At 44.6% G+C, this 17467-nt stretch overlaps 1 protein-coding gene across 1 annotated transcript in view; it reads right to left on the bottom strand.

Moving 5' to 3' along the window:
- CFAP43 (cilia and flagella associated protein 43) overlaps positions 1–17467 on the bottom strand; it is a 505375-nt gene that overhangs the window by 228157 nt on the left and 259751 nt on the right. Inside the window, exons 18-19 of the mRNA XM_069239443.1 lie at positions 17109–17222; positions 9986–10063 (exon numbers count right to left, since the gene is read on the bottom strand). Of these exons, the coding sequence (XP_069095544.1) occupies positions 9986–10063; positions 17109–17222 (192 nt within the window). The remainder of the gene's footprint in view (positions 1–9985; positions 10064–17108; positions 17223–17467) is intronic.

Here is a 17467-nt window from a genome sequence, read left to right as displayed (position 1 = left end):
AATCATAGTCAGAGAGACTGGTTCTTCCACAGGGGAGACCAGTACCTCTGAAAGCATTGAGGGCAGCCTCAATGAAGATGACCTCCTGTTAGCCAGGAGCAGCTCCTAGCCATAGAAAGGGAAAGAAAAGAGATGGGTTTAGCTCCCATCAATGGTAGCAGCAACTTAAATAGGGTCAGAGAGAATACTGACATCCTAAAAATCCCCAAAGGGATTGTAACAAAATATGAAGATGGTGATGACATCACCAAATGGTTCACAGCTTTTGAGAGGGCTTGTGCAACCAGAAAAGTAAACAGATCTCACTGGGGAGCTCTCCTTTGGGAAATGTTCACTGGAAAGTGTAGGGATAGACTCCTCACACTCTCTGGTAAAGATGCAGAATCCTATGACCTCATGAAAGCTACCCTGATTGAGGGCTTTGGATTCTCCACTGAGGAGTACAGGATTAGGTCTAGGGGGGGCTCAAAAATCCTCGAGCCAGACCTGGGTTGATTTTGTAGACTACTCAGTGAAAACACTGGATGGTTGGGTAACTGGAAATTAAGTGCATGACTATGTTGGGCTTTATAATTTTTTATGAAAGAACACATTATAAGTAACTGCTTCAATGAAAAGTTGCATCAGTATCTGGTAGACCTAGGTCCAATTTCTCCCCAAGAATTGGGAAAGAAGGCAGACCAATGGGTCAAGACTAGGGTAGCCAAAACTTCCACTGGGGGTGACCAAAAGAACGGGGTTACAAAGCCTCCCCAGGTGAAAGTGGGTGACACTAGAAACAAAGAAAAAGAGTCCTCTGTAGGCCCCCAAAAACCAGACCAGGTGGGTGGGCCCCAAGACACAACCCAAAACAAAGGTGGGTACCAGGGTAAGAACTGGGATGCCAATAAGGCATGGTACCAAACTTGTAGACAGACAGGGCACCACACCAAGGACACTTCTTGTCCCAAAAACAAACCCCCGAGCAAAATCCCAGGGGTGACCAGTGTAACCATTGGGGATGACTCCTCAGATGAGGATGTCTTCATAGCCTTCAACTGGAAAAAGGGCCCAACAGGTGAGTTGGAGATTCCAGAGGGAAGTAGACACTTCCACCACCTACTGGTGAATGGAATCCCAGCCACTGCCCTGAGAGACACTTGTGCCAGTCACACTATTGTGTAGGACAGGCTGGTGTTCTGAAACCAGTACATCCCAGGTGAGACTGCCAGAGTAAGAGTTAGCCCAGACAGGGTCACTGATAGGCCTGTGGCTTTTGTGCCCATAGAAATGGGTGGGACTTTTAGCTGGAGAAGGGTGGTAGTCAGTACAGACCTCCCCCTTGATTGTCTCCTTGGAAATGACTACCCGGAGGCTAGTCAGAGCCCATGAGAGGCACTGGTCCAGTGCCAGCCCTCTCCAGAGGATTCTGCAAGTAGGCGCCAGAAGAAAAAGAAAAGAAAACAGAGTAGGAAGGGTGGACAACCTTTAGCCAAGGTTCCAGCAAGCCAAGGAGATTCTGCTCCAGTAGGGGAGAGCTCCGAAAGTGGCACTGGTAAGATCCAACCTGACCCACAAGAAGTCCTTGCTAGTCAGGCAACTGTTAAACCTGAGTGGGTGGCTCCTCAGTTAACAGAAGAAAGAGTGAAAGAAGGGTGTTTACTATAAGATGTAGAAACCCCCCACTCTAATACAGCAGACAGGCACCCTGAACCCAAAGAAGCCTGTAACTTAGCTCATTCCCTTGTAGGTGAAGAGCTAAAGGTGTGGTTCTGGGCACTGACAGCTGTCAGTGGCCTCTGCTGGGTGTTAGCCTTTATGGCTGCACTATCCTTGGCATGGTGGCCTGACCCCATGCCAAATAGCTAGTTAGGCCCCCTGACCTTGTTGGTCATGGTGGGGTTACTCCAGCTCTGGGTAACCTCTTTGGGTAAGCTAGTGGTGACCCTGGCTAAGATAAGATTAGCCAAGGTGGATACCTCTTACCCCAAAATAGAGAGAATGGAGGAAGACATTAAAAGCACAGACAAGAGGCAATACAGATTAGGTCCTATCACTGTGGAAGTGGGTCAGTTCCCCAGAGGGAATGACCTGAACAGGAGGATGTAAGGCAGAGTAAGCCCTGCAACAAACCAGCCTATTTCCCCTACTCTTCCTCGTCTCACAGACTAGGAACTCTCCCAGCTTTGGCTGAGTCTCCTGGCCAGTGGGCAGGGGGGGGGGCTTGTGTAAGGAAATGGCTCCCTGTTGCAGTTACCCCCCACTTTTTGCCAGATACTGATGCAGACTTGACTGAGAAGTGTGCTGGGACCCTGCTAACCAGGTCCCAACACCAGTGTTCTTTCACCTAAAACGTACCATTGTTTCCCCAATTGGAACACCCCCGGCACACAAGTAAGTCCCTTGTAAAAGGTACCAGTGGTACCAAGGGCCCTGTGACCAGGGAAGGTCCCTAAGGGCTGCAGCATATGTTGTGCCACCCTAAGGGACCCCCTCAAGTAACAAATGCACACTGCCATTGCAGATTGTGTGTGTTGGTGGGGAGAAAAAGGCAAAGTCGACATGGCATCCCCCTTAGGATGCCATGCACACAAAATGCTGCCTATGGCATAGGTAAGTCACCCCTCTAGTAGGCCTTACAGACCTAAGGCAGGGTGCACTATACCACGGGTGAGGGCATAGCTGCATGAGCAATATGCCCCTACAGTGTCTAAGTCTATTCTTAGACATTGTCAGTACAGCGTGGCCATATTAAGTATATGGTCTGGGAGTTTGTCAAAAACGAACTCCACAGCTCCATAATGGCTACACTGAATACTGGGAAGTTTGGTATCAAACTTCTCAGAATAATAAACCCACACTGATGCCAGTGTTGGATTTATTAAAAAATGCACACTGGGGCCATCTAAGAAATGCCCCCTGTATTTTACCCAATCCTTCAGTGCAGGACTGACTGGTCTGTGCCAGCCTGCTGCTGAGAGACGAGTTTTTGACCCCCTGGGGTGAGAGCCTTTGTGCTCACTGAGGACAGAAACAAAAGGCTGCTCTGGGTGGAGGTGCTTAAAACCTCCCCCCTGCAGGAACTGTAACACCTAGCAGTGAGCCTTAAAGGCTCAGGCTTCGTGTTGCAGTGCCCCAGGGCACTCCAGCTAGTGGAGATGCCCGCCCCCTGGACACAGCCCCCACTTTTGGCAGCAAGTCCAGGGGAGATAGTGAGAAAAACAAGGAGGAGTCACCCACCAGTCAGGACAGCCCCTAAGGTGCCCTGAGCTGAGGTGACCCCTGCCTTTAGAAATCCTCCATCTTGGTTTTGAAGGATTCCCCCAATAGGAATAGGGATGTGCCCCCCTCCCCTCAGGGAGGAGGCACAAAGGGGGTGTAGCCACCCTCAAGGACAGTAGCCATTGGTTACTGCCCTCTCAGACCTAACCCTCCCCCCCCTAAATTCAGTATTTAGGGCCTCCCCAGATCCCAGGAAATCAGATTCCTGCAACCTGAAGAAAGAAGGACTGCTGACGTACAAGCCTGAAGAGAAGGAGGACGACGACAACTGATTTGGCCCCAGCCCTACCGGCCTGTCTCCAACTTCGAAAACCTGCTCCAGCGACGCATCCGACAGGGACCAGCGACCTCTGAAGCCTCAGAGGACTGCCCTGGACTACAGGACCAAGAAACTCCCATGAACAGCGGCCCTGTTTAAAACCAGCGACTTCTTTGCAACAAAGAAGCAACTTTCAAAGACTGCACGTTTCCCGCTGGAAGCATGAGACTTCACACTCTGCACCCGACACCCCCGGCTCGACCTGCAGAAAACAAACACCTCAGGGAGAACTACCCGGTGACAGCGAGCCTGTGAGTAACCAGAGACCACCCCCTGAGCCCCCACTGCGACGCCTGCAGAGAGAATCCAGAGGCTCCACCTGACAGCGACTGCCTGTAACAAGGGACCTGACGCCTGGAACCAACACTGCACCTGCAGCCCCCAGGACCTGAAGGAACCGAACTTCAGTGAAAGAGCGACCCCCAGGCTACCCTCTGCCTAGCCCAGGTGGTGGCTGCCCCAAGGAGCCCCCTGTGCTTGCCTGCACCGCTGAAGTGACCCCCGGGTCCCTCCATTGTTTTCAATCTAAAACCCGACGCCTGCTTTGCTCACTGCACCCGGCCGCCCCTGTGCCGCTGAGGGTGTACTTTGTGTGCCTTCTCGTGCCCCCCCCCTGGTGCTCTACAAAACCCCCCTGGTCTGCCCCCCGAGGACGCAAGTACTTACCTGCTGGCAGACTTGAACCGGAGCACCCCTGTTCCCAATAGGCACCTATGTGTTTTGGGCACCTCTTTAACCTCTGCACCTGACCAGCCGTGAGCTGCTGGTGTGGTAACTTTGGGGTTGCCTTGAACCCCCAACAGTGGGCTGCCTATGCACCAAACATGAGACTTGTAAGTGTTTTACTTACCTTCAAAACTAACCTTTACTTACCTCCGCCAAGAACTGTTGATTGTTGCAGTGTCCACTTTGAAAATAGCTTATTGCCATTTTTACAAAGACTGTACATGATATTGTTTTCATTCAAGGTTCCTAAAGTATCTAAGTGAAGTACCTTACATTTAAAGCATTAACTGTAAATCTTGAACCTGTGGTTCTCAAAATAAACTAAGAAAATATATTTTTCAATATAAAAACCTATTGGCCTGGAGTAAGTCTTTGAGTGTGTGTTCCTCATTTATTGCCTGTGTGTGTACAAATGCTTAACACTACCCTCTAATAAGCCTACTGTTCGACCACACTACCACAAAATAGAGCATTAGAATTATCTACTTTTGCCACTATCTTACCTCTAAGAGGAACCATTGGACTCTGTGCACACTATTTATTACTTTGAAATAGTATATACAGAGCCAACTTCCTACACCTTCCTCCTCCATTATTGATGAGCTTTTTTTGCTGGCCTTAGAACCAGTTCTACTGATTGAATTTTTGTCGTTTTGGTCTTGTGGTCTCCTTTTGTGGAGTCTTTTCACAGTGTTACTGTTTGCAGTGTTGCACAGCTACTTTACCCATTGCCTCTGAGTTGAGCCTGATTGCTCTCTGCCAATCTACATTAACCTTTGCTACCTGAGGGTTGAGCACTGGTTAATTTAGGGTTTGCTTGTGACTTCACCCTTAGAAGAATTGTGGTTACTATTTGAGAAGGGTTTCATCCCCCTCAACCAGTAACCCAATTCCTTACACTACTTAAACACAAGCAGTATGGCAGTCATGATTTTGGGGAAAGCTTTTCCTATTTCTCTCTCCCTTTTTCCAACCTTCTAAAAGACACCTTTGATCTGGAGGAGACAGTAAACAAACGGTCCTCCTCAGACTATTTCCTTCAGCCAGAACCACAGCTATCTTCAGCCTAGATTGAGGAACCCCTGCTCTGAGGAAGTATGTAACAGCAGAATGCAATAGCCCCTTGTTGGAAGATCAAGCATTCAATACACCATTGAACCTAGGCTTTCCACCTTCCTATGGAAATAAGTCAAAGATCCCAAGAAAGGCACCAACAGGTCTTGGTGTACCTTTCATTGCCCCTTTCTAAAAATGTAGACTGAGGGATTGACTTAAAGTTTGGCAGAGAGGGTACTCCACTGCAACAGCTTGATGCAGTGATGGTCATTGGAGGTTTGGTGATTCTACAGCCAACCAGATTAAGAGTGGGGAGCCAAATGGTGGTATGGGCAGTGAAAATTCCAAAGAGACCCCTATTAATGGTAGACAACTCCCATGGCGTTGGGGGTCATTTGTTTTTGTGTTTTCAGAAACAAAATGCTGCTTTGGGATTTTTTTTTTTTGAAAACACAAAAACATGCTAAAAATTTGACAGACTGTACTTCATTTTGATGGTCTCAGCAATCGTACTTTGAATACATTGACAGGAAGCACCATTATGGTGGTTACTGCCAATATTAGGAGGTGTCTGCTGGACTGGGGACATCTCTAAATTTTGACTGTGTTTACTGCGGCAGGGCAACTGATTATTTTACTCCACCACCCTGACGTAATAAATACTAAGTATAAATCAGGCCCCAGTCATTTTAGCCAAAGAACAAGGTTCCCTTATCGATCCATGGGTCTTAGTAGACTGAGCTTGAAGAACATTTGTTTATTAGTGAATGTGAACTGAACCCTCTCGCCAGAAAGGGGGTAGGTCCATTCTTCTAAGAATTGATCCAAAACTCTGCAAACTGGCCACAAATGAGGCTGAGCAATCAGATGGTTGACTATTGTTCAGAGGCTTATTCTTCAAGGAGATTTGTGATCACATTCACCTCATTGACAAGGCACAAACAGCCTTGAAGAAAGTTTTCAAACTAAACCTTTTTTTTCAGGGACAGGAGACATGCTTCCTTTCAACCCTCCTCCTGAAGCATTCCAATGAGACAAGACTACTGGACTGACTACCACTGACCATAGGTCTTTTTTCCCCCCCCCAGAGTCAGATGTCAGAAGACGAGGGTATAATGCTGCCTTCCACAGGGGATCCTGCAACTCCTCTTTAAATGGTGATATTTCACTTTTCTACCCTGTTAGAACTGGGAGACATATTTTGATTGTTAGTTGAACTTGTGTTCACACTACTCAGAGTGATTGGGTGCTTCACTCTATAATGAGCTTCCGCTTAGAGTTTTACAATACTCATCACCAGGAACTTCTGACAACACCAATACAATTTTTAACAGAGAAGCAGGTCTTTATAGACCAGTAGATAACCTATCTACTAAAAAAAAGCAATTCAAGTGGCTTTTTCCCAGGTTTTATAAGCACATTTTCATGGTGACAAAAAAATGAGGTTATTTCTTACTCATGAGCTTCAGACAATTTGATGCTTAGATTCTTTACAGACATTTCAAAATGGGGGGCATTCACCTCTTTTGAAACATGCTTAGGGAAGGGAACCTAATGGTGCAACTGCACCTGAAGAACGCTTACCTCCAGTCCCAGTTTTTCCGCCTCACCATCTCTTTCTCCACTTTTGCTGGAAAGCTTCAACCTACGAGTTCTTAGGCTGTGTGGAATTTGTTTGATCATGTATTTGGTCAATATCTTGATAATCACTCAGAACCCACCTTTTCTTTCCATGCCATCTGCAACTGACAATCTCTCTGCTTTAACTAACTTCATTTATCCCCAGTCACTCATAAAATACCTGGTGTTTATCATAAAGTCTTTGATGGTGACTCTCTCACTTTTGGACCGGAAGATCAAGGCCATCAAGAAAGAGATTCATCAAGTTGTAGGAAAGGACATGACAATTCTATGCTAGCGGGTCGGCCTCTAGTAAATAATTTTTCCCAGGTCTGTTCCACTACAGAGCACTGCAGGGACTGAAGTTAATACATTTATACATGGGTCTGTCCTATGTCCAGTCAATTTCATTGTTTCAAGAAGTGAGACTAGAGTTTCACTGATGATTAGCCTGCATGGAGGCTTGGAATGACCACACCGTCTTCAGATTGGCTCCAGACATTCTGATTGAATTGGACACAAGTTGTCAGGGCTGGGGAGCAAGATGCGGAGAGAACTCTATGGAGTCAGATGGTCCTAAATCCTTCTTTGCAATGTTCTGTTTCACAGGATTTATTAATACTCTTGAGCAATCAAAGGAATTTTCTCAGACGAAAGACAATATTCAGTACGAAATGGATTGGGGAATACAAATGGTCTAAGCAATGTATAATACTATGAGAAAAACTGCAGTGATTTGAACTAGTAAAAAGAAACAACAGTACAATTAATTACAAAAGAATTTACAATGATCACACAAAGTAGATAAAATGATGAGGCAAGGTGTCTGCTCAAGATAATGTTGAAGAGACTCCCAACACGAATAAGGTACTGTGTACTGAAATATCGAGTATGAGATATGGCATCCCACTGGAGAAGTGATATTCTTTCATTAAAAAGAGAGTAGTGTGATAATAAGTGCCCATTGAATATTTCAGTATTTACATTGTCATCTGTGACTCAAGAAGCTCATGCTTCCCTAAATAGGCAAGAATGTTGTGGATGTTGAGGGCTAATGACAATTACTTTGCCGGGGCATAGCATGACACTGCTGATGACATGGCGACTATGTCCTCAGACTGTGCCAGAATCTACTCTCCAACTGCAGAAGGAACCTAGAGCGTCTTCCTTTCCATTTCTGACTCTTTGAGCATAAGCAAGATGGAGATTTTAATGGGGTTCATCTCTGAAAGATGTGATAGAGGATGTTCACTACTGTTGGTGGCAATATTTATTCAGCGCCACTGTGGGCAACAATTTATTTATGAACAGGAGTTATCTTGCTTTTCCTAAGTATTGTCATAGCAACAGATTCCAGGGAATGGACTCGGCAGAAGTATAATTGATCCTTTTCAGTACAGCAGTATAAGACAAGCATTTACAGCTAATAAGTCTGATTAACATTTGAAAATGTAACCCAGATATATTGTCTTAATATGTCTGGCTTATATCTGAATATGTAGCCAGAAATACTGGTTCTGGCACTCTTTATTTAACCTAAAAATGTATTTTGTGGCTTTGATTGCATTGGGATGTGTAAGTGACTAATCCCGAACTACTTTTATTATTAGTGATTTAATAGTGACCACTCAGACAAGATGACATTAGTGCTAAACATATGCAAAGGTATGAGCAGTGAGCACCTCAGTTCATCGGGCATGGTTTCCAGCAGTAAAGTAAAAAGGCTTTGTCAATGTGCAATGCCTCTACATGGGTAATACATAACAGTCCTAAGTGTAGGGTACCTGGCTACCAGGTAGTAATGATTGTAATACATTTCCCCAACGCTGCATGGTTTATCACTCAATGATCAACTTTAAATATATTTTGTAAATTCAACCATTCTTCACCAAACATCAGCTTATGAGTTCTGAAAATACACACATTTGTGTCTCAAATAAACGCTTTTCAATTTTGGTATACGTATATTATTTCAACTATGCTAAGTCTTCTTATTTATTAGGCTGGGCTGCACAGAGGAGAGCTACTTCTAGGTAGCTTTAAAGCTGCCAGTAGCTCACAAGCTATTTGTTGGAGAAGCATAAGATAATGTATCCCACAAAATTACACAAAAACATAATGGACAACCCAGGTAGCCAATGCCTAAAGGAGGCTCAGACAAACAAGCCAGTGACTTAATAAGGCTGCCCCAAAGCACCTTTTCTCCATGTTATATGGTGTACGTTGTGGTGACATTCGGTGTTATAGGTTTAACGCTATTTGTAGCTAAACCTAAAAATCTTGACAGTGTACTGGGTGTTAGTGTGGTTTATGTCATTCTGAAGAGCCAGACAGCTGTGAAAAACCTTTAGGAGAGATTGGTTAAATTCTTGAATGCCATTCTTTGAGTATTAATAACAGATAGCCGTTTTTGTGACACTGAGAGTCATAACCGAAATGATGATCACTAACTTATATATGGTGTGTCTTCTGTAGTACCACACCAAGAAGAATGTCTCACTCACCTTCAAGATGTCTCTGGTGATGCTCTTCGAAACTGACACTCTGTCCTTAGACCTCCATTCTGAGATCATGTGCGGCGGCTAAAAATAACTCAAGGGCAAAGTGGACAGCAGCTCAACGGCTGTCAACTCAAGGAATCAGATATACTGGTACTTTGAAAAGGAGTTATACTGAGGAAGGACTTTAACAAACATTGTAGCGCAGTGAAACGCTGAAGGAACAGCACACCCAGAAAAACGTGTGCTAGTAAACAAGTAGCAATTTATCTAAAAATGAATGATACACAGGTTACTTGTCTATCCAAATCAATATACAATAGGGGTTAGAAGGTTGAAAGGCTCACTGAATGTAGCGGAGGTGGGGATGTGAGCAAATAAGAGAACAGTATTGCGAATACTTCTGATATGCCGCATCATAGAGCATACCCCCGCCCAGGGGTCATTGGATCCACAGATATCCCCATTCATATCAAACAGAGAACATTACATTTTCAGTACTCACTTTATTTCGAAGCTCCTTTATCTGATTTTTTAATGCTTTCTTCAAGTCTGAAAACTCCCTTCTTTCTTCTTTCATAACCTAAATGACAACAGACATATTACTAATACGAGTATGAACCATCTTAAAGAAATATACTGAATTATATGAATGAATGATTAAAAACTGATTTATGAAGCGTGAACAGCGACCTCATGAAGTAACATACATATATGAAAAAAGTCCTTAAAAGTATTCTGTGATATGTTTTCATTTTGTTAACTTTTTCTCAGTAAATTTGATCAAATGGAACTTAATCTGAGGTATCTAATTGTAAAGTATTCACAGCAACTGGGGGACATGGGGCACTTTAATGAAATGTGCACATGAAGGTGACAACACCTCCATTCATTTTTGTTCAAGTAGGTACATTGACATGCCTAAATTGGAATCGCGGAATTATGTATGGCAACAAACTACCCTGACGTTAAAGACCTAGCCAACATGCCAATTTATATCATCATGTCCTGTGTCTTCTTGCCAAGACAACTAATAACAAACATGCAATTAATCCAAAAATTAATGAACATGGAAGATTCCAGCCTTATTATAATATATCTTAAAAATAAAGTTCAATTAAATATTCTTGTTCAACGCTGGATGTTTTTTTTTGCACACCAGCACTTTTATGAAATTGTAAATCATCTTCGACTCATTATTTGAGTATTAAATCTAAGTCCATTGCAAGGATTTAAAAAGCTTACTGCTGACATCTTCACTGGCATACCAGTGACTAGTTCAAATCCCAAATTGGTTAACTGATTCTTCCGTCTTCGAGGTCAGTAAACCGATTACCATTACATTTGGCAAACATAATAGTAATTGTTTTTACAACTCTTACAGGAATCAAAAACTGAAGTGTTGCGTTATTAAATACGGTACGAAGCGTTATATTAAATAAAGTTATTGTTTTTGTCAAATTATGAATTTCAAGAGATTTCCTATTTTCGAACGAAACTTACATTGAGTTCTAGAACCGTTCTCTCTGTGGGTCCTTTAATAAATACAATGCAAAGACTGTTAGCAGGGGGTTGGAAGATCCTACCTAATATACTAAAAGAAGCACAAAGTGTACTATAATATTCCAAGGGGTCACTTAAAATTTGTTTCCTGCCTAGCAAAATGCATGCTTTATCCGGCTAAGTTAGAGGTGGGTAAAGCACATTATTTCCCAGCCTCAGCTAGCTCTGCCGATTTAAACCTTAGACCTGGCGCCGCCACTAGGGCGCCAGGTCATAGTGACAGTCACCACGCCTTATTTTGGTTTGGGCAGCTGTTGCCTGGGACCACCGTGCACAGCGGTTTCCGGGCAGAGATATACTTCAATGGCACCTACAGGTATGGGGAACCCTTCCAGCACGTCAGGGTGATTGACCATGTATTTTACACATACTCCAGCTTTGGGAGTATGCTTGTGTAAAACAAAGTGAAATGCAGAGTTGTCCGAAAGCAATCATTCCACTGGATCTAAAGTGGTGCCCCTGGTGTGATCAGACAGTCGAAGTCTGCGGCTGGTCTTATGTCAGGGAAGCGTAACCCACGGCCTCTGCTTACCTGACAGGCTGGAGGGGCACATGCCAGAGTCTACCCGGCCTGCTTTTGTTTTCATCATAGGTGAAACGCAATTGCTTCGGTTTGCTTTAATGTAATGTGTAGGTGAATAATTATATGTGGTCAGATTAATCTATTTTGGAGACGAGTGCAAAAGCATTGCTTGATATACATTAATTGTCGTTGTTTTTAGAAACGAGAGCCATTGGCGCACACACAATTTTTTCGAAACAAGTTTCTGTTCCCCTGCTTCCAGCTTTTCCCGTTGTGTATCTTTCGCTACTGGCAGTCTGCGAGGCTTGCGGTCAATACACAGGCCCTGGTATCGTGGTATTCTGATACAAAAGGTGATGTGTACATCTATCTCGCGTAAAAGTGCGGCCTGTACAAAGTCATCCTGGTAATTATATGGATAATCTCGAGGCGAGTACCTTTGGAAATTAGGACAAAGTTCTCCTAGTACTAAGTGGCGGATATGGGTTCAGCCCCAAAAGCGAATGAGAGAGTGGCATTGATAATCGTTACATCTGCTCCCTGGGCATCAAAGGTGTTTCATCTGACCAGGACGTCTATTGGCAAGGACGTTGATTTGCTCCACAGACACATTTAAACAAGGTGGCTCCAAATATGGTAGGCCTACAGGAAAGGATGTAAAAGTTCCATATAATCCTAGTGTACTTTATCAATCAATCAAACAAGCGGTATTTGTAGAGTGTGGCTTATCACCCATTAGAGTATCCAGGCACTAGGTTGCTGGGCTTTTAGTTGAAGAGTCAGGTCTTGAGTTTCTTCCTGAAGTCCATCAGTGAGGGCGTTGATCAGAGGTGGAGAGGGAGGGAGTTCCAGGACTTGGCAAGACAGGAGAAGAACAGCCTCCACTGTGGCTGCGGCAGATGCGTGGTGTCTGGGCTAAGGTGAGGGAGGCACAGTGAAGATTTCTGGCTGGTTGGTGTAAGTTCAGGTGGTAGTTCAAGTATGCTGGTCGTGAAGGGCTTTGTAGGCATTTGGCAGTAGTCTGAATTGGCATCTTTTCAGGGGGGGGACTAAGGAGGGGGCAGGGGGAGCTAGTGGCGGTCCCTCAGGTGCCGGGTGATGCGCATTCATTTGGGCAGGTTGAGGATAAGTCTGGCCGCTGAGTTTTGTATTGTCTGGAGTCTTCTCATGAGTTCGGTGGTAGTTCCTATGTACAGAGCATTACCATCGTCCAGACAGCTGGAGATTAGGGCTTGCATGAATGTTTTTCTTGTGCTTGAGGGCAGCCATTTGAAGATTCTTCGGAGCATACAGAAGATGTGGAAGCAGGCGGAGGAGACTGAATTGATATGTCATTGTATGGTGAGTTTGCTGTCCAGGATGATGCAGAGATTGCGGGCATGGTCTTTTGGTGTGGGGGTATGTTCAAGTTCTGAGGGCCACCAGCTGTCGTTCCCGGGGCGGGTGTGGTTGCCAAAGATAAGCACTTTTGTCCATGCTGAGCTTCAGACAGTTTCCTTTCATCCAGCCTGCGACATTCTTCATGCAGTTGTGGAAATTGGCCTTGGCTGTGGTAGGGTATGCTGAGGGCAAGAGGATCAGCTGGGTGTAGTCGGCGTAGGATAAGATGTTGATATTGTGGGTTCTGAGGATGCTGACTAGATGTATCATGTAGATATTGAAGATAGTGGTGCATAGCCCTGAGGGTTGCCACAGATAGTGTTCGTGGGTTATGAGGTGAAGAGGGGGAGACAGACTGTGCATACGTCCCGTGAGAAATTATTCAATCCATCTCAGTGGGTCTCTTTATTCCGATCTGGTGCAGTTTCTTGATGAGTGTGTGGTGGGAACCTGTGTCAAAGGCAGTGGAGAACTTGAAAGGGATCAGGGCGGCCAATTCGCCTCTGTCGAGTAGGGTGTGGATGTCATCCGTGGCAGTGATCAGGGTGGTCTCTATGCTGTGGCTGACTCAGAAACTGGATTGGTAGGCGTCTATTGTGTTGTTTCTCTCCAGGTGATTGGTGAGCTGATGGTTGACGTCCTTCTCCAGGTCTTTGGCTGGGAACGGGAGCAGTGAGATGGGGCAGTAGTTCTGGAGTGTGCTGGGGTCTGCGTAGAGTTTCTTGAGGAGAGGTCTGATCTCTCTGTGATCGGGAAAGGTGGCTGTGGCGATGGCTGCTTTGAGGATGGTGGTGTATTGATGGCTGATCTTGTTGCTTCCAAGGTTGAAGAGGCAGTGGGGGCGGCGGTCGGTGGGTGCTTCTGAGTGGAGGGAGTTCATGATGGCTGTGATGTCAGGAGTGGTTAGCTTTTCCCATGCTGTGAGCTGTTGTTCGGGGGAGACTTGCGTTCCAGTGAGGAGGCTGGGGAGGTCAGTGGGTTGGTGCTCAAAGTTCTTGTAGATGGTGAATATCTTGTTGTGGACGCAGCTTGCTAGAGCGTCACAAAGGTCCTGTGAGGGAGGGATAGTGTTCTCAGTGGCTGTTGGGCAGGAAAACTCTCTGACGATGGTAAAGAGTACCTTGGTGTGGTTAGTGCTGGCCTCAATGGGATCTGCAAGGGCGTCCTTCTTTGCGTTTTTGAGTTGATGGTGGTATTTGTTGAGGGCTGACTTGAAGGTGGTTCGGTCTTTAGTGTCTCTGCTGCTACACCATCTTCTTTCCAGTTGTTTGCAGTTGTGTTTCTTTGTGCGGAGTTCTGGAGTGTACCAGCGGGCTTGGTTAGTGGCTCTGCTGGTTTTGGTAGGTTTGAAGGGGGTAATTCAGTCTGTGGCATTGGTGATCCAGGATTTGAAGTTCTCTACTGCCTGTTTCAAGTTGGTTGCGATGTCAGGTTGGGAGGTGTTGAGGGCATCCGTCCATTGGTTCAGTATCACTCTGCTCCAGCTGTGGAAGGAGCTGCTGGGCAGGTTGAGGTGGTGTGTGATGGTCCTGTTATGGTGAAGTGGACGATAAAGTGATCTGTCTAGGTGAGTTCCGTGGTATGGCTGTATTTGACTGTCACTGGACGTGAAGATGGGACCCAGTGTGTGTCCTGCTCTGTGTGTGGGGTCTGTGACCAGCTGGGTGAGGGCCATGCTGTCCATACATTCCAGGAGGTTGCCAGAGTTGGTGTCTGTGCAGTCGTCAAGGTGGAAATTGAGGTCTCCAAGGAAGATGTAGTGCTTTGAGGCAATGGCGAGCGGGGTGATGAAGTCTGTGATGGTATCGCAAAAGTCCTGGGGGGCTGTAGGTGAGGATACCTTTGATAGTTGTTTTGTCTTCGGTATGAAATTCAGCTATTCCATGATTGGTGTGGTGTTATCTTCAGCGGTGTTGCATTGAATTGATTCTTTGTGGATGCTGGCAATGCCACCTATGTGTTTGCTGGTGCAGTCTTGATGTGTCACCTTGTATCCATTTGGAGTAGCAGTGGCAAATGTCGGGGGCAGAGGCGTGGTTGAGCCAGGTCTTGTTGATGACAGCTACATTAGTGGCTAGGGTGGAGGGTGTTTGCACAGTAATCTGACACTGATGAAGAGGGACCAGAGCAGTTCTAGTTTACTGCCAGTTGGCGGGGTGGGCATGGTACCAGATTCTGTCTGGGAGCTTTGCCTTAGGTTGCAGGTAAAGAGACAGTGGAGGCAAGTGAATGGTTTTGCTGTGGAGTTAGGAGATGTGAGGCAGCAGTCATTGCCTCAATTGGGGTCCAGAATTCAGAGATCTGCTGAGAAATACCTGTGGGAGTTTGACGGGCAAGGGTTCCTGGCACTGGGTGTGGTCCAGGCACAGACGGGTGCAGTTGTGCTCGTCTTTGGCACGCTTTCGACACAACAAAAGCACGTCTGCAGTGTGGCTGCGCACCCGAGCTGTGGCCTCCATTAAGAGTATTCTCTTTGAATTAATACACAGCAGCGTATCTCCACACATATGCTGGATTCAGCAACACGACTTTTAATGTTTATTTTCAAAACTGAGAATCAGAAATTCAGAAAACAATAATATAATAGGCAACATTTTCAGACTTTAAAAAAAAAAAAGTTTAGCCATTTCAAATCGAATCAGTCACAGCAAAGTGAATAGGCCTGTGAAACCACCCTAAGGCAACGTTCAACACAGAAAATGATGCTTTTATATGACTGCTGTCACTAGAGGAATGGTAACACAGGCACTGTAAGGGGTCCAGAAGCTGCCTTATCTTGTAATGCCCTGCAAAATTAATCATGTATTTGTTTTCGAAGGTCATGCAGAGCGATAGATAGGCAAATCGGCAGAGACCTCATTGTTTAGTGGGTTTCTTGTTTGCAGGAGGGATGTTTTTGTTTTCAGAAAGAATACCAGTGATAGGGGATTGGCATTTCAGATGGGTAACCTTTCTGTTGCTATATGTAGTTCTTTCTGATAGTAATAAAGAAAAGGAATAGCAAATGTAAACCCAAGCTGGGAGGCCAGGAACAAAAAATTCATGAGAAAGAAAACTAACCATGGCTGTACAAAAAGATTACAAGGAAGCATGGCCCAGTAGGGTATCTGCCCAGAAATCAGCATCTAAACAGTAATGCTTTCCTTTTTTGTTTTTATTTAGTACTTTGTTTTTCTTTTTAAAAAAAATAATCAGTACTCAAATTTGATTGCAATTCTTAAAGGAGATACAAAATAATGTTTTGTGAAAATGAGTACTGATCTTCTGGTGTAGGTCCAGCTAATACCTGATAATTAAACTGTTCTCATGAGCGTAGCTGAGGCTGCCTTTACCTCTGGAGGAACAGCCTCTTGCTTTACAGGCAACGGTCAATTGTTCTTTTGAAACTAAGCTATGATACATGTCTACCTATGAAGAGATTGTCAGGCTGTAGGAAGTCAATGACTGCATAATTTGCAAATTGTTGTTTTGATTTCCAAAGTTCTTTACTTGTCTCTAAATAGTATCTCAGAAGATCTCTGTAAACAGGGATGAGACCTTTCCCTTGACTACAAGTATTTTGGAAAAAGTCAGCAACAAAACTGTTTAGTTAATATGAAAGTCTGAAATAACGATAGGTGGAAGAAAGGGAGTCCTTAGGGACAATTTGTTCAAATGGAAGACTGTCTGAGGTTTATCCATACAAAGAGCTTGAAGCTTTTTCAATTCAACACAAATAGTGACCTTCCACAGTAACTGTGAAGGGCTGCATTGGCACAAAAGAAGGCCCATTACTTTGTAAAGAAAAACATTCCTTTTCAGGTTTTTTTATGGCTTTATAGCCTGCTGCCAGTTCCTGAGCTGCAGGAGGGGACCTAAAATGAGGGACTGGGCCTTTAACAACCAGTATAGCCTGAGTCAAAAGAGCTATAAAGCGATAGGAACATTCTACTCGCTGATGGTAGAATGTTATTTCCATTCCTTCAAACACAAAATAAAATATCAAACCCTTTCATGATCTTCCCTGAAGACAATGGCAGAGACTGCTATTACCACACCATATTAAAATTGATCCAATGCATTTCATAAATAGATACAGTGTAAAAGTGATGTTTTCTGTAGCTTTGCATGGTCTCTTCTGGACAACTGCTCCTAGCTTCACTGATCTTGGTGTACCACATACCTCATGGACTTTCTGGTCCAACCAGGTCAATTCCACAGCAGAGCCAGAAGCCAAGTCCACATAACTCTCATCTTGTTCGGTCACATCTACGCTTGATCGTTTCTCAACAATTTCCTAAAAGAGTATTGAAGAATGAAATGAAAAAAATGCATGAGATCAGTTTCAAAAACTGGAGAAAATAGTCAACAAACCTGTGCAGAGTGCTCTCACAAAATATTTAGACAGTCCCAAATGAAAAAAGCTCACACATTGAAAGAAGTTAAGGTTTTACTTTTGCATGAATGTCTAGAAATGCAAAACACATTTTCCAGAGTTTCTACGAGGTAGTCTCAAAGGAATTGAAATAAAATTACAGACTG

This window comes from Pleurodeles waltl, chromosome 6 (genome assembly GCF_031143425.1).
Source record: "Pleurodeles waltl isolate 20211129_DDA chromosome 6, aPleWal1.hap1.20221129, whole genome shotgun sequence".
Taxonomy (NCBI): Eukaryota; Metazoa; Chordata; class Amphibia; order Caudata; family Salamandridae; genus Pleurodeles; species Pleurodeles waltl.
This window is presented reverse-complemented; position numbering and strand designations above follow the sequence as displayed.